This window comes from Symphalangus syndactylus, chromosome 2 (assembly GCF_028878055.3).
Source record: "Symphalangus syndactylus isolate Jambi chromosome 2, NHGRI_mSymSyn1-v2.1_pri, whole genome shotgun sequence".
Taxonomy (NCBI): domain Eukaryota; kingdom Metazoa; phylum Chordata; class Mammalia; order Primates; family Hylobatidae; genus Symphalangus; species Symphalangus syndactylus.
The window spans coordinates 38,179,390-38,203,456 of NC_072424.2; the positions used below are offsets into that span (position 1 = coordinate 38,179,390).

The following is a 24,067-nucleotide window of genomic DNA, read 5'->3' on the forward strand; positions in this document are numbered from 1 at the left end:
TATGACCTGCCTCTAGAGGTGCAGACCAGGATCTGAACAGGAAAGTGGCTTTATTTACCTCAGTCTTGGCTCAGAGGAACAAAGATCCTTTGGAGAAGAAGAAGAGATAAAGTTGGTTGCTAGGAGGAAGTAGGTTGGGAGAAGGTACCTTTAAAGGGTAGGAAATGACTGTAATCTGCCCTTAACTTTGGGGCAGATTCCTAGACCTTTGGGGTATGTATCTGGAGTCCCTTGGGTGATTGTCTAGTAAGGTCATTGCCCCACTAGTAAAGTCCATTCATGACATGATACCACAGAGATGAGTAGCACCCTTGGTGTTGAAGTTAGCACTCCAGAGCTCCCTCTTCCATCTTCAACCTCTGCCTCTAGGAACCAACCCCAAAGACATGCTTTTCTGGGGCCGGTTTCCTCAGTTTTTCTGGGAAAGAAAGGAAAGGGAGAAGACGAGAGAAAGCATTCAAGATTCCTGGGGAGTCTGGGTCAGCAGGTAGCAGGGGAGGAGCTGTGCAGAAGAGAGGTGCAGCAGTGGGTGAGCCCTAGTAGCAGACAGTGGACAAAAGGGCAAAGCTTTAACTTTACCTGGGCCCTGCGTGTCTGAGAAGGGTTCTTCCAGCGCCTAAGGCTTGATAGGCTAGGTCAGACATTAGGGCTGCTAGGAGAGGGGAGGAGGAACACCTGTTCTCATCCTAATCCAAGGAAGATCAGTAGCTCAAAGCCTGAGTTCTCAGACCTAGGTGTGGCTGCGAGGATTCAGACAGAGCTCTAGGAGAGCACAGAGGAATTGGGGAAACAGGGTGGAAAGTGACAAGCTTCGGAGAAATTGCAGTCTCTCCCTCTCAGGATCCCTAGGTCTGGGAAAGCGGGTTCCCCATTCCCTAGGTTCCACAATTACTGGGGTCTCTAAAGGAAGCCAAGAACCAGTGGGAAAAGGAGGGGGCAGAGGAAACGCTTAGGGTTTTCTCCCGGGTTTGTGCGCAGCGCCCCCCCGCGGCCGCTCTGCGCGGCTACAGAAGTACTTGGTGACCCTCCGGCGGCACTGCTCGCAGCGGACTGCGCAGCACCAGTGGAACTTGCAGTTGCAGCTGGACACGGTCTCGGCCCGGCGCTCCTCCACCGCCAGCCCGCAGTCCCCGCAGAGCCGGCGGCAGCTGCGGCGTTCCCAGCGACCTAGGGCCCGCCCGCGCCTCAGGCACTCTCGGCCTTCGGTGCCCAGCAGCCCTAGCGTTTTGTTCTCCAGGCAGTAGTCCGGGGAGTCCTCCAGGTGCACCAGCTCCCGGGTAGAGATGGAGCGAAAGGTGTCGGCGATGGCGCCGCGGCCGGCCGCGCTGTTGCCAGCACCCTGCAGCAGGTCCACCTTGAGTGCTGCGTGGTACTTCTCCTTCAGGTGCGCGCCCACCTCGCGGAACTCGGGCAGCTGCAGCCAACAGGTCTGCGTGGTGCAGCTGCCAGACACGCCGTGGCACTTGCACGTGCGTTTCATGGTGCCCTTCACCGCCTGGGGAGAGAGCTCGGAGTGAGAGGCCCGGGATTAAGCGCGTGGCGAGTTTAACTGCCCCTGCGGGAGTTGCGAGAACTCTAGTTAGTCTACTGAGCCAGCCCACTTGGTACCTCATTTTGCCAATCTTTTAAATGAACTGAAGAGTTGTCCGCACCTGGAGCTGTTAGTGGATGTAGCCAGCAGCTGCCTATTTCCAAGGGCTGCGGGACTCACCTTGCGGCCAGCCTCGTTGTTGTGCAGGTTCATGGCTGCCCGTGCATCCTGTCCTGTTTCCAGGGCATCGACAAACTGCTTGGAAATCGCCTCTCCGAAGCCCACATTGTCACTGCAGCCTCCCCACAGCCAGCCTTGGCCCCCTGGGAAAGTGCAGAGGGAGGACAGGTCATTGAGCAAGCGGGCGCAGAGCCTCCTGGGCTGCTGTTTCTAATTGAGTTGGGGGTGGGGAGGTCCAGGATAGGAGAGGATTAAGGTTGGGCGAGTGCCCTGTATCCAGATCAGTTGCCGTCTAGATTTGGTTTTGCCACTTTTACACGCCCACTTCCAGGTTCAGCCAATCCCCTGCTCAGGACTCAATGACGTAAGTAGTTGCCGGGTGGATTCTTTGCAAGGTGCCAGTACACTCCTCTGCCAACAGTGCCTCTTCGCATGGGCAGAGGGTGCACGTGCCCTGCTGGTGATTGAGGTCCAGAAGGGACAAAATAGTGCCAAAAAGATGTGGAAAGAAGGAAGCATTGAGGGGGAAAGGGGTACAATTGAAATATGGAACAACGGTGTTGGAAATTGGTCAGCAGGGCACAGGAGATTGGGAGACGGCACTGGAGGTAAGGAGTGGAAAGTAGACGGGGATAGGCAACACGGAAGGAAGTTCCCCTTGTGTTTGAGAGAAGCAACAGAGGAATCCCCAGAGTGTTGTTTCTTTATTATTATGTTTAAATTAAGGAAACTACTAAACGGGAAAAGAAGGTTCTAAGCTACATTTAGCCTGGCTTGTCATTGTAGGGCTTGGGATCAAACTCGTTCACCCATCTTCCGCATGATTTTCTTCATATTTAGAAGAATACAGCTCTTCTTCACCCCCACCAGGCTTTTCATTCTTTATGTGCGTTGAGCTGGCCTATGTACCCATCCCTACATTACTACTCACCCAGTTGCCCATTGCGGGAGTCATCACAGCCACAGTTATCAAAATCTCCAAGGCTGCAGTTTCTAGTCAGGGTGTACATGACTCCAGCAGAACTGATGGCATGCACAAATGCTGTCTCCCGATTGGCTAGCAGGAACCAAAAATCCAGAGTTAGAGGGAGGGGTTTCAGCTTAAAGAAATACCAGACATGCTACCTTTCTTTAATAACCATCATTATATCCTCTTTCCCTAGCTCCATCCTATTTCCCCATCTTTATTATTATTTTTTAACTTTTATTTTTTTTGCAGAGAGAGGGTCTCACTATGTTGCCCAGGCTTGTCTCAAACTCTGGGCTCAGTCTTCCTACCTTGTCCTCCCGAAGAGCTTGGGATTACAGGCTTAAGCCACTGTGCCTGGCCTTCCCATCTTTATAATGTATCTTACCCTCTTCCATGGTCTGCCCCATCCCTGACCTTAGCCCTGCTCTTCTCACCTCCTGTCTTTTCAGGTCACACATTTTATGACCAGGTGGCTAGGGTACTGTTGACACACATGATTGTAAATGATTTAGATTGGAAAGAGCCTAAGGAAGAAATGAGGAGGGAGATGAATCTGAAGGCAAGGTTGTAAAGAACCCATCCCCACTTCCTCCTGGAACACTAGGGTGTAAGAGTCATGTGCAGTTAGTCTTGAAAAGAGCCTCTGATTGGCAGCTCTTTCATTTACTGGCATGGCCACTCTTTATCTTCTCCATGGGAATCTGGTCTCCAAGTCACTCTCCACTTGCCCAGTACCTCTCTGCTAAGGAAGGGGCTAAGAGGTCTGAGGAATTACGACCCCTGCCTACCTCCTGATGTTACCTACATTGTGAGGAGACCTTTAGCCAACTGGGAGGTCAAGGATGGTATGGGATTGGGAGTAAGGTGAGATCCATTTGTTGAACAATGAGAGTGTTGAGAAAGAAAGAAAAAACTATAGGTGGGAAAAAGGAAGTAGAAAAGGAAAAGAGAAGATCCTGGAGAGGGAGATGACCTAAGAGAAGAGGGCAGGTGAGGAATAAGGGTGTCGAAGAGGCAACGGACTATCCCTGGAGCTCTAACCTGTGACTAGAGGGTCCAGGGAGCTGTGGCTGAGGCTTTTCTTACCACTGCGAAGCCCACCATGGCTGGACAGCTGCAGGGCTCTCTCAGGGCAGTTCCAGCGGTCCCAGGCAAACTGATACTTGCATTCTTCAATACCACTCTGGGCACCAGCTGCCACACTGCTGGAGTAAATCAGGTAAGCCTGTAGGGACATAGGAGTAAAAATTCAGACTGAACTTAGGAGGCGTTTACCTTAAACTGACCAAACACCCCTCTTCCTGCTTACTCTCCCATCCCTCCAAAATAATGATGGAGTAAGCCTTTAAATATGCTGTCTCATTTGACATCACAAATAACCTGTGAAATAGGCACTATATTATAGATTAGGAAACCGAGGCTCAGGGAGTGAGCTAAAGTAATTTCCCCAAAGTCCCAGAGCTAGAAAATGGCAGAACTAGAAATGACACTCAGTTTTATCAGACTCTAGTCCCTATTATCCTTTATTCACCTTTCTTCACTATACTATCCTGCCTCTCCAAAATGAGCCCAAATCACTTAATTCATGAAATTTAAGGAGTTTTCATCACATGACCATCTTAGAAAATAACATTTTGGAACTGAAAATGCCCATGAATGTAAAGATCATGTACTACAATTCCAGCATTTTAAACATGGGAAACTGTATCCCACCACGGGGCACTGAGAAGGATGTGTGACTTTGCAGCCTGACACCTATAAAAGGCTGTTGACTTTTATGGCTCTGGAAATTCTAGCCATGAATTCAGTGCTCCTGAGTTCTTATCTTGGCTCTGACAGTGGTTTGCTATGTGGTTTTAGATGTGTCCCTAACACCCTCTGGGTCTCAGTCTTTCGATCTGTAATATATACAGCATAATAAAAGATGTGGATATAATGAAAAATCTGCATTTATCATCTTTAGTCAGCAGGCTAAGATTAGTGAAATCCATATCAGTTAAAGGAATTTGTTCTTACCTTTGGACCAGTCATCAGGAAATTGTTTACTGACCTATAAGGGAAAAAAACAAAACAAAAACAATATAATGCAGAGACACCAACTTGTTTCTGCTTCCAAGAGTGGTAAGAATTACTTCAGCACATGTAATTAATAAGAAGAAAGGGAAACTAGTTTTACCCAGGAAACACTGTGCATAACAAACCTACTAAAGATAATTTACAGCCAGGTGGGGTGGCTCATGCCTGTATTCCCAGCATTTTGGGAGGCTGAAGCAGGTGGATCACTTGAGGTCGGGAGTTTGAGACCAGCATGGCCAAACATGGCGAAACCCCATCTCTGCTAAAAATACGAAAATCAGTGGGGCATGGTGGTGGGCGCCTGTAGTCCCAGCTACTCAGGAGGCTGAGGCATGAGAATCACTTGAACCTGGGAGGTGGAGGTTGCAGTGAGCCGAGATCGCGCCACTGCACTCCAGCTTGGGCAACAGAGCAAAATTCCATTTCAAAACAAAAAAACAAAACACACACACACACAAAACTTAGTAGAAAAAACATGAATAAAAGTAGTATCATTTCCTTGCATTGTTAAAGCCAGGTAAAATTTCCAGTACCATACACTTGATAGTAATGGTTGCTGATTATTCTGCCATGAAGTGGGGAGAGAACTAGCATTAATTCCTGACTATGTTCCTTATGCTCTACTATCTCAGTATTTTACATGTTGATCTTGTTAAATCTTTACTGTCTCAGACATTATTATCTCTATTTTGCAAACAGGAAATCTGAGACTCCAGAAGAGTTAAACATGTGTTCAGGCTCACCCAGCTAATAAGTGAGTGAAGCAGGATTTGAATCCACGTTCATCTGACTCCGTGGGACGTTAGAAGGATACTTCTCTAATTAGGAAGAGGTAAACTAACAGTGGAATATCTCTCTAGGGATTGAGTCATAATAAAATTCTAAAAATAAGTCATCTGATTTGGGAAAATGGTTTGGCTGCCCCTTTTAAAACTAAAAATGGACTGGGCACAGTGGCTCATGCCCGTAATCCCAGCACTTTGGGAGGCTGAGGCGGGTGGATCACATGAATCCAGGAGTTCAAGACCAGCGTAGGCATCATGGCAAAACCCCATCTCTATTAAAAAAAAAAATAGCTAGGCATGGTGGTCTACGCCTGTAATCCCAGCTACTCAGGTGGCTGAGGCACAAGAATCGCTTGAACCCGGGAGGCAGAGGCTGCAATGAGCTGAGATTGCACCACTGCACTCCAGCCTGAGCAAGAGTGAGATTCTGTCTCAAAACAAACAAACAAACAAAAAAATCTAAAAATGAACTTGCCATATGATATGACTTAGCAGTTGCACTCTTGGGCATTTATCTCAGAGAAATAAAGACTTATTTTCACACAGAAATTTGTACCTGGATGCTCATAGCCACTTTATTCATAATAGTCAAAAACTATAAACTACCCAATGTCCTTCAAAGGGTAGTTTTAAAAACTGTGGCTGGGTGCAGTGGCTCATGCCTGTAATCCTAGCACTTTGGGAGGCCAAGGCAGGCAGATCACGAGGTCAGGAGATCGAGGCCATCCTGGCTAACACGGTGAAACCCTGTCTCTACTAAAACAAACAAACAAACAGAAACAACAAAAAAAATTAGCCGGGCGTGGTGGTGGGCACCTGTAGTCCCAGCTACTCAGGAGGCTAAGGCAGGAGAATGGCGTGAACCTGGGAAGTGGAGCTTGCAGTGAGCCGAAATCGCTCCACTGCACTCCAGCCTGGGTAACAGAGCGAGACTCCGACTCAAAAATAAAATAAAATAAATAATAAATAAATAAATAATAAAAAACTGTGGTACATTCATACCATGGAATATTACTCGGCAATAAAAAGGAATGATCTATTGATACATGCAACAACTTGGATGAACCTCGAGGAAGTTACGGAGTGATTAAAGTCAATCTCAGAAGGATACATACTGCATGATTCTATTTACATAAACAATAGTGAAATAATAGAAATATATAATTATAGAGCTGGAGGACAGATCAGTGGTTGCCAAGGATTTGGGATGGGGGATGGATGTGGCTGTAAAGAGTAACATGAGAAAGTCTTGGGGGGATGGCGAAATATCTTTACTGTGGTTATACAAGGCTACACATGCCAAAATTGCATAAAGCCACATACATGAGTACATGTACACACAAGTGCATGTAAAAATGGTGAAGTCTGAATAAGCTTCATGGATATTGTACTAACGTTGTAAGATGTTCACACTGGGGGAGGTTGGGGCAAGTGTACATGGGACTTCCCTGTACGTTTCTTCCCTGTACATGTCTTGCAACTCTATAATTATCTAAAAATAAGAAGTTAAATATATATGTACATACACACATGATCTGCAGGGCCAAAGACTTGGAGAATGACTTCAGTATAGGCATTCGAAAATCAGAATCTATTATCTATTATCTTTCTTTTTCCATTATAATGTGGGAAAGTAATACGGGAATCATTATGTATTATTCCATGAAATCTGGTATACCCCTGCAATTCTGAAGGCCAATAAGGTGCTGAACATCACCAGAAAGGGGATTGGAAATGAAATAGACCAAGAAAGTTTCTTGTCAGGCCAAAAGAGCTTGGCTGACTTTCTTCATACAAAACACATACAACACCAAAAATGTGAGTAGTTTTTGAAAACCAGTATTAACAAACTAAGAGGCTGCCATATGAGAAGATGAAAAAGATTCTAAACGAGTTGTAATAGAATTTTAGAAAATCAAAAATACTATGAAGTCTAGCAAAACTAAGGCCTATTTTTTTTTTTTTTTTTTTTTTAGACGGAGTCTCACTCTGTCGCCCAAGCTGGAGTGGTGCCATCTTGGCTCACTGCAACCTCTGCCTCCAAGGTTCACGCCATTCTCCTGCCTCAGCCTCCTGAGTAGCTGGGACTACAGGCACCTGCCACCATGCCCAGCTAATTTTTTTTTTTATTTTTTTATTTTTAGTGGAGACGGGGTTTCACTGTGTTAGCCAGGATGGTCTTGATCTCCTGACCTCGTGATCCGCCCGCCTCGGCCTCCCAGAGTGCTGGGATTACAGGCGTGAGCCATCGCACCCAGCCACTAAGGCCTACTTTTTAAAGCTTGGTAGGCAACCTTAAGTCAACTGAAAAGAAGCGCTGCTTGATCAGGTGTAGTAGCACCAGCAAAACACAAAAATAAAATTCAGAATGACTTAAATGAATTCACAATTTCCAAAGCCATTATAGGTTTGGACATGAATTTCTGATCCTTAAAGACATGTCAGAGGAATCAGCCAAGCCCCTTTGCTTTGAGGAAAGGGACCTGAGCTTGTTCCCACTCAGAAAGGCACTTTTTATGTTAGGAATAACATTCAAAGCTTTTGGACATTACCAAGCCTGACAGAGCTAGTTCCCATTTTCCATAAGACAGAAATTATCAGGAAAGAAAACAAAACAACAAAGCAAATTGAGTGACAAAGAAAATGCTTTGCCATAGTCGGGGTGAAGAGGCTTCCTGTGAAAGGAGTCTAAGCCGGAACTACAGGGAGTGATAGAGATTCTAGAGAATTCTTTCCTGGAAGATCCTACAATATGCAAAGATTTGTATGATGTCCTGGTCTAGCCTAACTGATCAATGAATGAGACTTAATTGAGCACCTGTCATGGAACAACACTATAGGCCTTATTTGGACAACATTCCCATAAAGTGACTTGTGTTTTTGTTTTTCGTTTTGTTTTGTTTTTGGAGACAGAGTCTTGCTGTGTCTTGCTCAGGCTGGAGTGCCGTGGTGTGGTGTCAGCTCACTGCAGACTCTGCCTCCCGGGACTTGTGTTTTTTTGTTTGTTTGTTTTTTGAGACGGAGTCTTGCTCTGTCTTGCCCAGATTGGAGTGCAGTGGCATGATCTCAGCTCACTGCAGCCTCTGCCTCCCGAGTTCAAGCAATTCTCCTGTCTCAGCCTCCTGAGTAGCTGGGATTACAGGCGTGTGCCACCACACCCGGCTAATTTTGTAATTTTCATAGAGATGGGGTTTCACCATGTTGGCCAGGCTGGTCTCAAACTCCCGACCTCAGGTGATCCGCCCACTTTGACATCCCAAAGTGCTGGGATTACAGGCGTGAGCCACTGCGCCTGGCCAACTTGTGTTGTTAACCTCTGAGTTATTTGCAGACATATTTGAACCTTATGGCTGGCTTGTTCATATCCAAAATATCCTATATTAAGACTCAGCTGGACGCAGTGGCTCACACCTGTAATCCCAGCACTTTGGGAGGCCAAGGCGGGCAGATCTTGAGGTCAGGAGTTTGAGACCAGCCTGACCAACATGGTGAAACTCCGTCTCTACTAAAAATACAAAAAAATTAGCCAGGCGTGGTGGCGGGTGCCTGTAGTCCCAGCTACTCAGAGAGGCTGAGGCAGGAGAATAGCATGAACCCGGGAGGCGGAGCTTGCAGTGAGCCGAGATTGCGCCACTGCACTCCAGCCTGGGCGACAGAGCGAGACTCTGTCTCAAAAAAAAAAAAAAAATTTGTTTTAAGATACAAATTTTGTTTAACAAATGGAGGCTGCTATATAGACAGAACATGGTAAAACCGGTATACTCCCAGATGGAGGTACAAGCTTCCCATTTCCCATGAGGTTGTGCAGTTGCTGACAATATTACCCAGATTCAGGACCATTCAAAGGGTTCATGACTTCCTGAACCCTCCCAACTCTTCTCAGACCTTTGCTTGAACTCTAGACTTGCATATCCAACTGTATTCTTGGCATCTCTCCTTCAGTGTTTAATATGCATCTCAAACTTAACGTGTCCAAAACTGAACTCCTGATCCTCGCTGCCACCACCCAAGCCTACTCCTTCTGTAGTCTTCTCCATCTAAGCAAAGGACTGTTCCTCCTAGTTGCTCAGACAAAAATCATAAAGAGTCACTTTTTTTTTTTTAGACAGAATCTTGCTCTGTTGCACAGGCTAGAGTGCAGTGGTGCCATCTTGGCTCATTACAACCTCCACCTCCTGGGTTCAAGCAATTCTTGTGCCTCAGCCTCCCAAGAAGCTGGGATTAGAGGCATGCGCTACGACGTCCAGCTAATGTTTGTATTTTTAGTAGAGATGGGGTTTGGCCACGTTGGCCAGGCTGGTCTCAAACTCCTGACCTCAAGCAATCCGCCTGCCTCAGCCTCCCAAAGTGCTAGGATTACAGGTATGAGCCAGCATGCCCAGCCAAGAGTCATCTTTGACTCCTTTCTTTCTCTCACATCCTGTTTCAGTCTGTCCTCAAATCCTGCTAACTCCAGCTCAGGATGTATCTAGCATCTAACCAGTTCTCAACACCTTTGCTGTTATCACCCTGGCTCAAGCTGTCATCTCTTGTCTGGATTATGGTAAAAGCCTACTGATTGACCTCCTTGCTTCTGCCTTTATTCTCCCAAATTTTGTTCTCAAAATGAGTGGTCTGTTTAAAGATTAATACCTTTAAAATACAGATCAAATGTTGCCACTTTCTGCTGAAAATCCTCTAATAATTTCCTATCTCACATCAAGCAGAAGTCAAATTCTTGCCATGGTTTATAAGCCCCTACACAATCTGGCCTCCATTTATGCCTCCGACCTGATCTCCTGCTTTCCCCTCACTACTCTTCGCTAGCTGTGCTGGTCTCCTTGTTGTTTCTCTCACCCACCAGGCACTCTCCAGCCTTGGGGTCATTGCATGTTCTCTGTTCCTGGAATCCTGGAATGCTTTGTACTCAGATATCCACATAGCTTGTTCCTTCACCTACATCAGCCCTTTAACCACATAACCACATGTGTCCTTCTCCCTGAGGCTTTCCTTCATTATCCTGTTTAAAACTGCAACTCCATCTCCCCCATCCCCTTTCTCTGCTTATGAACACTATATGCTTTACATATATATTTATTTACTGTTTGCCTCCTCCCACTAGGCTGTAAGCTTTATTAAGGCAAGTTTTTTTGTTTGTTGGTTGGTCTATTTTGTTCATCAAATATTACCAATGCCTTGAACAGTGTCTGGCAATAATAAGCATTTAATAATGTTTATTAAATGTATTTTAATGTTTGTTGAATGAATGAATGCAGGAACCCACATTTAGGGGTGGTAGTAGGAAGAAATATCATCTGAAGAAACTCTAAAGGAGCTGCTATCTAGAGAGAGAAGGGGATTTCCTCATTCATGTCCATGGTTCTAACGATCATGATTAAGTGATGTCTCCCAAAGCCTTAACTTCAGCCCTGACTTCTTTCTTGAGATCCAGAGCTGCGTTTCCACGTGAAAGTTAGATTTCTCTACTGGGAATGTTTCAAATTGTGAAGATGGTTTATCTAAAAGTTAACTCATCTTTCCTACTAAACTAGCTACTTCTCCTGACTTTTTTATTGTTATTAATGGAACCACCATTTTGCCAAGTCTCTACCAATTTGCTCTCATCATCCAACCGGTTACTAGGCCTTATGTGTATTGTGCCTCTCATACTTTTTGCTTATCAGCTCCCTCTTTTCTACTCTCACTGTCACAGTCTTAGCTGTGATCTCCCACCTAGACCACCATAGGAGTTCTGACTTCTCTGCTTACGTTGTTTACCCCATTCCAATCTAGTGTATAGTCTTCAACTAGACCACTCTTCTGAAAGACTGATTCTAATGTCATTCTTCTGCTCAAGAATCTTCCACAGTTCTCCAACTTTTGGTACTCAAGACCCTCCATAATCTGACTACATAACCTTTCCAGTCTCATTTCCCATTAAATATCCCTACTTGTCCAATCCTCTATTCAGGCTGAACCAGTGGCTATTCCTGCGCATCCATGCATTCATGCCGCCATGCCTTTGTTTGGCTGTTCTGTTAAATCTCACCTATTCTTAGTATTTGCAGCCAGTGACTCTGGGACACCTGGATATACACATATAAAACGATTAAGTTATTAAGTTGGATTGTTATTACACAACATATATTTATTTAACATTGCAACTCTCCATCCCCTTTAATTAACTCAAAATGTATCATAGACCTAAATGTAACTGCAAAAACTATAAAACTCTTAGAACAAAGGATGCGTGTAAATTTTTGTGACATGGGGTTCGGCAGTGGTTTTATAGCTATGATACCAAAAGCATAAGTGACAAAATAAAGCACAGATAAATTGAACTTCTTCAAAATTAAAAACATTTGCACTTCTAAAAACACCATCAAGAAAGCAAAAAGAAAACTCACAGAATGGGAGAAAATATTTGCGATGCACATATTTGATGAGGGGTTAATGTACAAAATATATAGAGAACTCCTGAAACTCAACAACAACAAAACTTGATTAAAACATCAGCAAGGGGCCGGTTGCAGTGGCTAATGCCTGTAATACCAGCACTCTGGAAGGCTGAGGCAGGCAGATCACTTAAGGTCAGGAGTTTGAGACCAGCCTGGGTAACATGGTGAAACCCTCTCTCCACCAAAAAATCCAAAAATTAGCCAGGTGTGGTGGTGCATGCCTGTACTCCCCAGCTACTCAGGAGGGTGGCAGGAGAATCACTTGAACCAGAGAGGCGGAGGTTGCAATGAGCCAAGAGTGCACCACTGCACTCCAGCCTGGGCAACAGAGCAAGTCTCCGTCCCAAAAATAAATGAATAAATAATATTTTTTAAAAAATCAGCAAGGGACTTGAATAGACATTTCTCCAGAGAAAATATACAAATAGCCAATATGCACCTGAAAAGATGCACAATATCACTAGCCATCAAGGAAATACGAATTAAAAAGATGACGAGGATTTGTACCCACAAATATAGCTAAAATAAAAAAGACAACTGTTGGTGAGGATGTGGAGAAATCATACATTGCTGGTGGTATTGTAAAATGGTGCAGACACTTTGGAAAATAGTCTGCCAATTCTTCAAAAGGTTAAATATGGAGTTATCATATAAGCCAGCAATTCCACTCCTAGGTATATACTCATGAGAATTGAAAACATATGTCCAACAAAAACTTGTACATTTATTTTCATAGCAGCGTTATTCATAATAGCCAAAAAGAAAAAAAAATATCTATCAACTGAGGGGTGGATAAATAGAATATTTTTGTTTTCTTTTCTTTTTCTTTTTCTTTTTTTTTTTGGAGACAGAGTCTCACTCTGTTGCCAAGGCTAGAGTGCAGTGGCATGATCTTGGCTCACTGCAACCTCCGCCTCCCAGGTTCAAGCAATTCTCCTGCTTCAGCCTCCGAAGTAGCTGGGATTACAGGCGTCTATCACCATGCCTGGCTAATTTTTGTATTTTTAGTAGAGATGGGGTTTCACCATGTTGTCCAGGCTGGTCTCGAATGTCTGACCTCAAGTGGTCCACCCTCCTCAGCCTCCCAAAGTGCTCAGACTACAGGCCTGAGCCACCACACCTAGCCCTTTATTTTCTTTTCTCTTTTTTTTTTTTTTAAGTATAAACAGGGTCTTTCTCTGTCACCCAGGCTGAAGTGCAGTGGTGCCATCATAGCTCACTGCAGCCTTGAACTCTTAGGCTCAAGTGATTCTCCTGCCTCAGCCTCCTGAGTAACTGGGACTACAGATACACATCACTATGCCAGGCTAATTTTTTAATTTTTTGTAGAGACAGGATCTCACTTTATTGTCCAGGCTGGTCTCAAACCCCTGGCTTCAAGCACTTGTCCTGCCTCAGCCTCCCAAAGTGCAAGATTACAGGCATGAGCCACCATGCCCAACCCATAATAGAATATTTTTTGACCATAGAAAGGAATGAAGTACTGGATACAAGCTACAACATGGATGACCCTTGAAAATATCATTCTGAGTGAAAGAAGCCAGACACAAAAGGCCATAAATGATGTGATTCTATCTATATCAAATGTCTAGCATAGGCAATCTCATGGAAACTGACTAGATTCACAGTTTCCAGGGACTGAGGGGAGGAGGAACGGGGACTGAATGCTAATGAATAAAGGGTTTCTTTTTGGAGTGATTAAAATGTTCTAAAATGGATTGTGGTGAAGGTTGCACAAATCCGTGAAATGGCTAAAAAAATCATTGATTTGTTAAAGGGTGCCTTTTATAGTATGTAGATTATATCTCAATAAAGCTATTATTTAAAAAATCTCACTTATTCTTGAATAAGTACCAGTGCAGAAGCCACAACCAGCACACCTTGAAGCCTCACAGCAACTTTTCTCTGTTTCATATGAAGGTTTCCCTTTCCTCTTTTATACTTGACTATAAGTATGGGCTGCCTTAATTATCTCTGTATACCCTCCAGTTCCTAATCTAGTACTTTGAACATAGTAAGTGCCTACAGAAGTGAATTGAATATAAGGATTTTGAAATAAAAAAGATAGATCATCAGATGCAGCAGAAGATGTAAGGAGAAAAAGAACTGCAAAAAGATTTTGAGAAATATAAGAAGTCTGTGGCAAGCCAGTGCTCCCACTAATTTTTTTAATGTAGTGAGCAGATGACTATGCTACATTAGCAGATGATCATACTACAAGAGTAACAGAGAATGAACACTGAGCATATGTACACAGAGGTTAGTGCTGTAATCAAACCTTTAGCAAAGTTAATCTGACACACTTAGTGCTGTGTGTAATTGTTATTGTGCTTCATAGTAATTAGGCATAAGTGGTAAGCGATTTACATAAATAACGTGGCTAGTTATGCTTTTACACTGCCAAGTCAAAATTTTACAATTGTTTCTTCTCCTTGTGTTAGCTGTCCAGTATACGTGTGTGTGTGTGTGTATACACTGATATAATATAAAGTTTAATCATATCATGTAACAATAACTAGCATTTATCAAGTATGTGAGGAACTCTTCTAAGTACTTTACCTGTATCATCTTTTTAAATTTCCGTAGCAACTCCATGGGGTGGGTACTATACTTTTCACTGAGTGTTTATTCTGTGCACACCAAGTACTTTTATTTATTTATTTAGAGAGAGGGTCTTGCTCTGTTGTCCAGACTCAAGAAATCTTCCGGCCAGGTGTGGTGGCGCACGCCTGTAATCCCAGCACTTTGGGAGGCCGAGGTGGGTGAATCATGAGGTCAGGAGATCGAGACCACGGTGATACCCCATCTCTACTAAAAATACAAAAAATTAGCCGGGCGTTGTGGTGGGTGCCTGTAGTCCCATCTACTTGGGAGGCTAATGCAGGAGAATGCCGTGAACCTGGGTGGCGGAGCTTGCAGTGAACCGAGATTGTGCCACTGCACTTCAGCCTGGGCAACAGAGTGAGACTTCATCTCAAAAAAAAAAAAGAAAAAAGAAATTTTTCCACCTCAGCCTCCTGAGTAGCTGGGGCTACAGGCACATGCCACCATGCTGGCTAATTTTTGTATTTTTAGTAGTGATGGGGTTTCATCATGTTGGCCAGGCTGGTCTTGAACTCCTGACCTCAAGTGATGCGCCCATGTCGGCCTCCCAAAGTGCTGGGACCACAGGGGTTAGCCACCGTGCCCGGCATATTTTTATTTTGTATTTTTTGTAGAGACAGGGTCTCGTTGTGTTGCCAGGACTGACCATGTACTTTGAAGTGTTTTACATATTTTAAGTTCATATAATGATCACAATTATATGAGGTAGAAACTATTATATCTTTCATTTTACAGAAACAGAGACTGAAACACAGAGTGGCCACCCAGCTTCACGCAGCTAGGTAAGTGGTGAAGCCAGGACTGGAGCCTAGGCAGTCCTACCCTAGAGCATGCACTCTACCTGCTGTGCTTTTCTGCAGCCCGTATTTCCCTTGCTCTTATTCCCACTGGCTAATCCAGGACTCCTAATTCCTGAAAAATTCTTGGTAAATATTTCTGAGAGGCCGAAGCGATGTTTTGCACACACTCATGAATACACTCAGTTAACTATCACATTGTCTCTGCTACTTTTTATCCTTTCATTGCACCAGCCTACTGCTTCTATGTCCACAAAACAACCACATCTGCCAGGGCACAGGCCCTGCTTTATCTGGGTGGGCACATTTTCTAGGCACCGTTGCTGCTCACACTGGGTTCTATGTATGAAAGAGTAGGGAGAAACAAATACTAAAGGACGCTGTAGGCAGAGGTGGGGAGGGGATACAGTGTGTGGCTTCATGACAGGGATATGTTTTGAGAAATGTGTTGTTAGGTGATTTTGTCACTGTGCAAACATCATAGAATGTACTTATACAAACCTAGATGGATAGCCTACTACACACCCATGCTATATGGTAGAGCCTATTGCTCCTAGGCTACAAACCTATACAGCATGTTATTGTACTGACTACTGTGGGCAATTATAACATGATGGTAAGCATTTGTGTATCTAAACAAAACATAGGCCTGGCACGGTGGCTCATGCCTGTAATCCCAGCACTTTGGAAGGCTGAGGCAGGCAGATCACCTGAGGTTGGGAGTTCGAGACCATCCTGGCTAACACGGTGAAACCTCATCTCTACTAAAAATACAAAAATTAGCTGGGCGTGGTGGTGTGGACTTGTAGTCCCAGCTACTTGGGAGGCTGAGGCAGGAGAATCCGCTTGAACCTGGGAAGTGGAGGTTGCAGTCAGCTGAGATTGCGCCACTGCACTCCAGCCTAGGCGACAGAGTGGGACTCTGTCTCAAAAAATAAAATAAAACAAAATAAAATGGAAAATAAGAAACAAACATTCTGAATATGAATCTGCAGAATTTGATATTTTCCTCTTACCACCCAGGACTTTCATCTTAGTGCCCTGTGATTTTGTTTTGTTCTGCCTCTCATCACTTTCCCCACAAATCTTTACGTAATATTTCTGGCTTCTCCTTAACCTTTAATCCCATCTCTTAATGTCCATAAAATGTCTCTGAGTCATCAGCTGGGCATGGTGGCTCACGCCTGTTATCTCAGCATTTTAGGAGGCCAAAGTGGGTCGATTGCTTGAGCCCAGGAGTTTGAAACCAGACTGGGCAACAGAGTGAGACTCTGTCTCTACAAAAAATAAAAATAAAAATCATAATAAAGATGGAGAAATGGGATGGAGCTCAGAAAAGAGGATATAATGATGATATTTAAAAAGGCAATGAGACCCTGTCTCTACAAAAAATACAAAACTTAGCCAGGTATGGTGGCATACACTATAGTCCCAGCTACTCGGGAGGCTGAAGTGGGAAGATCACTTGAGCTAGGGAGGTCGAGGCTGCAGTGAGCCAGGATTGTACACTCCAGCCTGGCTGACAGAGTGAGATCCTGCCTTAAAAAAATTGTCTGTGAGTCATGAGGCTCAGTTTGGTCTACTTTATGAGAGAGATGTCTGATTACCGAAATTGGAGTGCTGGCCTGGGGGAAAGGAGAAATGGTAGTGAATGAATGTGAACTGTAGATCTCCATCTGAAGATTTAGCACAGAAGGCATATAGGGCAAAGGGCTAAAGGCTAAGGGGAGGGTATGGAGTAGGGAAACTGCCAGGGGCTATAGCTGGAAGGTGCTCCAGTGATGCAGCTTTCTCTTAGAATGAGTTCTGACAGCAGCTTTTCACTCCATAGAATTCCCAAGATGCCTTGGGCTGGGGAGAGCCCAAAGATAGCTCTTCTGAGTGAGTTTCCTTGTGATTGTCTCTGTTCCACAGCATCCACACATCTGACCTGTAGAACACACGTGAACGAGCAGACACAAAGGTATGTTCACACATGTGCCCACACACACAGTTACACAGAAAGTAGGTCTTACTAATAACTGTGAAATAATATCCCATTGGTCCCCAAATTTTCTTCACTACCCTTATCTGATAATACCTGAGGGTATTGAACTTGGAACTATTCACTGTACAATTTGAGAGAGTTAAGTTTAAAATGCAAATATTTTTCAAGGGTGAAAAGCATGACTAATTCTTACCTATTCCAACGTATTGAAATCAGGCTTTCTTATTTAACTAGGGGAAGGGATTAGGAGGTAGAAGTTACAAGGTATCTGAAGTCTTAAAGGGAAGAGAAGTATTCAGACTTTCAAAATCAGATTTCCTCCTACTTAAAAATATGTCAAGAGGGAACAAAGCTGGTATCAGTGGAGGGATCTATTTAAATATGGCAATAGAACACAAGCCAGATTGCAGAGAGGGAAGAGTTATGACACAAAAGTAGCTAGTGCTGACTCGTTTTGAGGAGGACGGCATTGAAAGAAAAAAGAGAAAGGAGAAATGATTGCAGTGGAGAGTGGGGCCAAAGGAAGGTATTTTTCAAGATGAGTATAGAAAGAAAAATTCAGGAATGTGTAGCTTTTGGTCATATTCCCATAACTATTTCACCAAATTAAAGTCCATTTCTTTCTTCAAAGGGAGTTCAGCCCTGTAAATCATTCTAAAAATGTTTTTTATAAGTGTGAATTTTTTATATAATAATGCAGTGCCCTAAAATATGAAAAGAGAAAACAAGTCTTGTAAGCCAGTTGACAAAAAAAATTTTTTTTTAAGTTAAACAGATGTGACAGTCTTAGCAGTAGTCCTTATATTAAAATGTATATTAAAATCCCACATTATCGCAAATCCAGCCCTTGCCAAATGATTGTTGGCAAAGGCCATGTAATAGCCCACAGGACAACTCTGTACCATGGATCTTTGCAAAAGAAGCTCAGGCAGATTCCTTCACAAGCGAAGCACAAATGTTCGGGGGATCATCTTTTTCCCTGCAACTGAGATGTTATTTGTATTCCAGGATATTTTATAGAGTGATAGGCTATCTTCCCTGTCCTCATTTCCTTCCTTCTTTATGTATTGTAGCAAGCGCTGCTGAGAAACGCTAAGCTACAGAAAAGCACTTCAGCACTTAGCATCTAAATGAGGACTGTGGCAGGGATAAGCTATACTCACGCTCCTTTCCTTGGTCTGTAAGTGAGAGCTGCTAAAGAACAGCTCAAGCCACCATTCCCAGAAAGCCTGGGATCACGGGAACTTTTTCCACAATCGTTATGGAGGCAGATAATTCCATTTTGTTTTCTGATCTTGTTGCCTTGGTCCCTGCAGTATAGACTTTAGAAAACATTTATGTTCTCAATTGCATCGATGGAAACAATACCAGTTTATATCAGTATCAAGAAGGTAGGTGTACATGGTAACTCCAAGAATTATCCTGTAAAACAACTAGGTGAACAGTTTAAGGTTGGAAAATTGACAGGCTTTGGCACTTTAGTGCCATTTTTACTGCTTAATGGAATTAAATCCAAATAGATGGTAAAATGTTCTCTCCTCAATCTGATCCAACCATCAATTTCTACTGCCTTTGCTAATCAACCACAGCTCCAATAGAAATAAACACAAACATGTATTTGAATGACTTATTCCCTTTTGCTAATTTGTATTCTTGATCTTCTCCCAAGGGCAATGGGAGAAATGTACAATATTCCCCAAACTTCATTCTAATTACTGGCCTGGATCTCTCAGACACAGGACAGATAATCCTTTTGCTATCCCTCTTCTTCCTATTTTGAACCATGGTAGTACTTGGAAGATTTAGACTAAGAGAATATGCAGTTAAAAATGCTACAGAAAGTATAGGTGAAACATGATGGTCAGAGATTGATAACGGTTGAAGCTGAGTTATTGGGGTTTGTTATATATGCTGTTCTCAACCTTTGTAAAAACATGTTTTTCCCATAATATGAAAATTTTAAAACAAAACCAATTATTCTGAAAAGCAATAATCTATGGAATCTGGGCTCCACCAGGTGCCTTGGATTAAGGTGAGGAAATACCAGACAGGATAATGTGGGCAATCTATTGGTTCACTACTTAGTGTCCTGGATAATGGAACCTTCAAAGTGTGATACGATAAACCTAAAGAACCTGACTACAGAAAAAGGACTGAGATTTAGAGCAGCAAAAGGTAATGGCAGTTTTGAATGAGGGGGAAATTCCGCCTAATGTAGGGTGGTGTAGATTTGGCCTGGAGAGTATAAGAATTTCATCTATGGAGCTGCATAGAAAGACTGACCTATTAGCCCTCTTATAGGGTCTTATTGGGACTACTGGAATATAGCCCCATAATGTGCTGGTACCATAGGATGCTGAAGTTGCGAAAACAACCTGTTTTTAAAAAGCGAGTTTGGACTGGTCAAATGATGGTGAATTTAAATGATCCCCTTAAGATCTGATTTTCTCTTGGCTTGGAGAAAACTCTAACCTAAGAAGCATACAGAGAAATGAAATGATCAATAACAGGGGCTTACAATAAAGATTGAGAAAAACAAACCATAAAAGTTTGGCTCATAATGAGACTGAAGCATCTGTCCAAAGTGGATGGTAGTTTCCGTTGAGAGGTCCTGGGAGTGCAGGTATATTTCAAGTGGGAGGCAATGGGGAATGTTATTTATGTGACCCAAGCTCAGTGTTTCCCCCAGCTGTTAACCCAGCCTGATCTTTTACTGAGTAAGAAAAAAATCCACTTTCTGAAAAATAGATTTATCCTAAGAAAAATTATATTGACCCCATTCTCTAAGCCATATGAATTCTCCCCCACTTTTCTGATGGAAATAGACAAGCATCATCAGAGCCCAGAAAAAAAGGAATTTTATTAATAGTCCCAAGAGATAATAGTATCACCCAATGTAGAGCAGCATTAAACCAATTTTCTCAGCTGGAAAAAAGAAAAAAAAAAAAGGAGTATCTTTCCATGGAAGGAGAGGGTTTAGATTAAAACTCCTTTTCTTCTGGTCCTTTTTTAATGCCTCATTTGTCACTGTGTAATAGCACACAAAGGAGATCCTTCTTTGTGTCATGTTGTCATCCACCAAAAACTAAAACTAAAACAAAGATGCATCTTAGAGCATCCTTCTTGTCACTCACATAAACTGGTTTCATAACAAGAGCTGTAATGAAATGTCTTTTCCCAGCATACTCACAGCCTTTGTTGTTATTAATAATTATACTAATAATAGTTATTGTCTTTCATGACAATAGAAATAGAGATTCTGGAAAGAAACACATAGGGCTCAAGTTGTGGAGGCCTGCAATGATAAAGCTGGGAATTAAACTTCTCTGGTTATGTCTCAGAGCCCTCAGGCCTTCCTACAGTGCAGCTGCTGATCTAGCCCACCTCAGAGCTTCTCCACAAATCCCAGCTTTTTTTTTAATAGATCGGGCACTTTTTTTTTTATGAACCAAGAATGCTATTAAGTGACTCTTTTGTACTGGTATTTCTTTTTCCAGATTCCAAAGCAGTTCCTCATACCTTACTTTTTATTTCTTTAACTTCGGGGATTCCCAGCATCTTTGAGGATGAGAACCCTCCCCTATCGTGACAGTTTTAGTGGATCCTAACTTGATCATATATGGTTTTTTTTAATCTGTTAGTGGGAAAAAGTCAACATGGCAAAAACTTATGACAGAACCCCAGTATGAATTCAGTAATTTTTAAATGAGCTTGTGTTTTATTGTTCATAATATACACCTAAAAGTAGTAGCACATAGTGTGGAGATCAGTAATTTCAGCTTTACACAATGCTTGGTGAGAATATGGATTCAAAGACCCTCCTCCAATAACTGATTCCTTTGCCAATCAGGAGTCCCACATGTCATCATCAGATGAGATTTCAAGAGCCATAGAAAGGTTACTCTATAAGATGCATGTAGAGGACCAAAAGATGATGTTTTTCAAAAGCTGCCTTAAAATCCAAAGATTTTAGGTAAATTCTTGCCCTACTGCAGAAGAGAAATGGACCCTGCTGAAATTCCTGCTGCAGACCTTTGGAAAGAAGTAGAGGCGGTAACTTCTGTTGAAGAATGAGAGCAGAGCTATAGTTTACTTCTGTATCCCAGGGCATCCTTCTGATTTGGCGACTGAGTTAGGTGGGGAGAGAGTGAGAAATGAACAGAACTGGGTAAGACCCACTGTCATTATGACATATCATTTGGAGTAAAATGGGGCCAACCAGTTAAGGTAAAACACTTTCTAGGCCTGCTCATTCCAGATGAGTAAGTGCATTGGAAGGAAAATCAAATTTGTTCATCTCTGGCCACCATTATAATCATCATCATCTGCTTGGCTTATCATGCATTCTCATTCTCTTTCTTTGGAGCCGTAAGGATTAAGACAAACAAATTCAAAAAAAATAATTTTCTCAAGTTACTAAAAGACAGTTCTTCTTGGAAGCGTCCCAACTATAAAAAATTGTGGCAAATACTTTTCAAAGAAATCATCTTGTACTGATTTACCTAGTAAAATTCCATACTATAGGTGAATGTCATCATTATTCTCTCCTTTTCAAGCCCAGGAATTTCTGCTGATGGACTCTTTTAGACAGTAATTTCAGGCAGGCCTACAATTGAACAGCCAAGCAGAAATTGTGGTTCTCTATTTGTTAAATGCTTTTGAGGTCCTTACATAAAAGGTTGATAATGAAGTATTAAGAGAAACATTTCAAAGGCTGTGGTTGGTCAAATTTCTCTGCATGGCATAAAGGGGAAGATGACCTTATGCAAAACCCTGATAGTTTCATTAGAAGCATAATCAAGATTTAATGTTAAATTTAAAAATCACTTTTCAAATGCCACCACAAACAGATTCTTGGTGAAGTACAAATGTTTAATTTAAATTGGAGCTTATAGGAAAAAGCAATTAAGATCTAATTGTATTATAAAGGAGATTTGTACATTTTCTCCTCAAAGTCAGGCAAGGCGAGAAGGGGTTCTTAAACCCTGTTTTTTTTAAATTAGAACTTTCTTTCACATCTCTTTTTCCTTTTTTCTTTTTGAATCCAGACACTTGAATTTGGACAGACAAGCAACCCAGCCACCTTTCAGTGTGGCTGTGTCAGTATAGGAATGAAATGAACATGACCCCCTCCAGCAGGGAAGGGAACACACAGTAAAGGTATTTTTTATAGAACAATTCTTCACACCGCCCTGGTGACTAGGGAAAGGAATCTCGTGTTTCTCTTTTGCTGATACTGAATCAGCTGAAGAATACCATGAACATCAGTAGAAATGCTCTGAAATAGTCTCCTCTCCCTTTTGTCTTTTTGTTCTCATGAGGGGGAGAGAAGAGAGATCTTTTTTTTAACGTTGAAATATTTAATTAAAATGCCAATTAAAAATGGACTAATTGGTGGTTCTGCTTATAATCAGAAATGTTGCAAATTATTGTATTAACTTGCAAATAGTTTTATGAAGTTGGCATACTTCTTATCAACACTCCAATAAAGACAGCTACACTCATTTATGATAAAAATATATTTTCAATTCTCAACGGAAGCTTATCTCAGCAAAGAAATTTCTTTTCCTGCTTCCTCAACAGTTTATGTAGCAATTGGATTTATATCTTTGTTAAATAGATGGTCAAAATGAGAACTGAAGAAGAGAGAGACTGAGCTCATATCTGAACTGGAGAGAAACTCCGAACACCCTAGCAACCTGCATTCTGTATGTTATTGTGTACTGGTGTATTTGCTAATGAACAGTTGTATGTATAGATAGTTTGTATGGTTTCCAAGAGCTAAATGAGAATGGTGATGATATTCTTTAGCATTTGTGTTTATAATTTACAAAGCACTTTCATATACGTTATCTGATTTTCTGAACAATTTAGAAATTTTTGTAAATTGAACAAATTAAATAAATTTCTTGAGACGTTTAGATTTCTAAAATATCTGGTTTCAAACATGTTTGTTAACCCAATGCCCGCTTAGTGGTTCAAATAAAATTTTTTATGTCTAGGAAATGACAATTTGAGCAATTACTTAGAATATCCTGAAAAAAAATAAAGTCAGAAAGTACAAAGTAAGATCCCATTGAATTTTGTCTCCAGACTTTACCTCAAGATGAGATTCAACACACGGTAGAACTTGCTTTGAACTACCTTCCTCCTCTCTACAATGCTGACATCAGGATTTCGTGAAAAGGGCTGCTGTCCATTTACCCCCAAATCACTTTGGAGGAATATTTGTGGAGTAGCAATTTATAAAAATAGGAACCCCCCCTCCCATCATTTAGTCCTTTATTGGTAGGGGTCCTAAAGATTCACTAAAATCAGCCATAAATTTAGGAAGAGCCCTACCCCATAGAACAGTTTTTCCTAGGAGAGATCTCAAGGCTTCCTACATTTCTGGAAATGAAATGAGCTTTACCCAACATATTACATACACTTACCTATTCCCAGCTCCAGGTAAAGAGTCCAGGTTACTTACCAGCTGTGGCTGAGTTGGAGGACACAGGTGAAAAGAGAGATGTACACAGAAGGCTTTGAAAGAAACATAATCCTCTGGAGTAACAGCTAGAGAAAATTCCAAAAAACTGGGAGATGGGTAAGCAAGATGGAGAAATATTCTCCTCGGTGGCAGTGGGATGGAATTCTCAAAGCCCAACTTCCTTGGTGTGTAAGCGATCCCAAACAGAGTTAAGGGGAGGTGAAATGG

At 42.4% G+C, this 24,067-nt stretch overlaps 2 protein-coding genes and 1 long non-coding RNA gene across 4 annotated transcripts in view; 2 read left to right on the forward strand and 1 right to left on the reverse strand.

Moving 5' to 3' along the window:
* SEC31B (SEC31 homolog B, COPII coat complex component) overlaps positions 1-3,594 on the forward strand; it is a 39,407-nt gene extending 35,813 nt beyond the window's left edge. The window contains exon 28 of one of the 2 annotated variants that reach the window (XR_010115800.1): positions 979-3,594. The gene's annotated coding sequence lies outside the window, so the exon portion shown is untranslated. The remainder of the gene's footprint in view (positions 1-978) is intronic. The other variant, XR_010115797.1, reaches the window with a different exon arrangement.
* On the reverse strand, positions 12-24,067 carry WNT8B (Wnt family member 8B). Its single transcript, XM_055252058.1, has 6 exons — positions 23,840-24,067; positions 4,698-4,731; positions 3,768-3,906; positions 2,643-2,768; positions 1,712-1,854; positions 12-1,495 (listed from the first exon to the last, which is right to left on the reverse strand). The coding sequence occupies exons 1-6, from the start codon at positions 23,905-23,907 to the stop codon at positions 950-952; spliced, it is 1,056 nt and encodes a 351-aa protein (XP_055108033.1). The 5' UTR covers positions 23,908-24,067; the 3' UTR covers positions 12-949.
* LOC129467562 (uncharacterized) lies at positions 4,760-23,014 on the forward strand. The gene is made up of 5 exons (XR_010115817.1): positions 4,760-5,589; positions 15,319-15,365; positions 17,212-17,343; positions 22,416-22,527; positions 22,988-23,014. It is a non-coding gene; the product is annotated as an uncharacterized lncRNA (long non-coding RNA).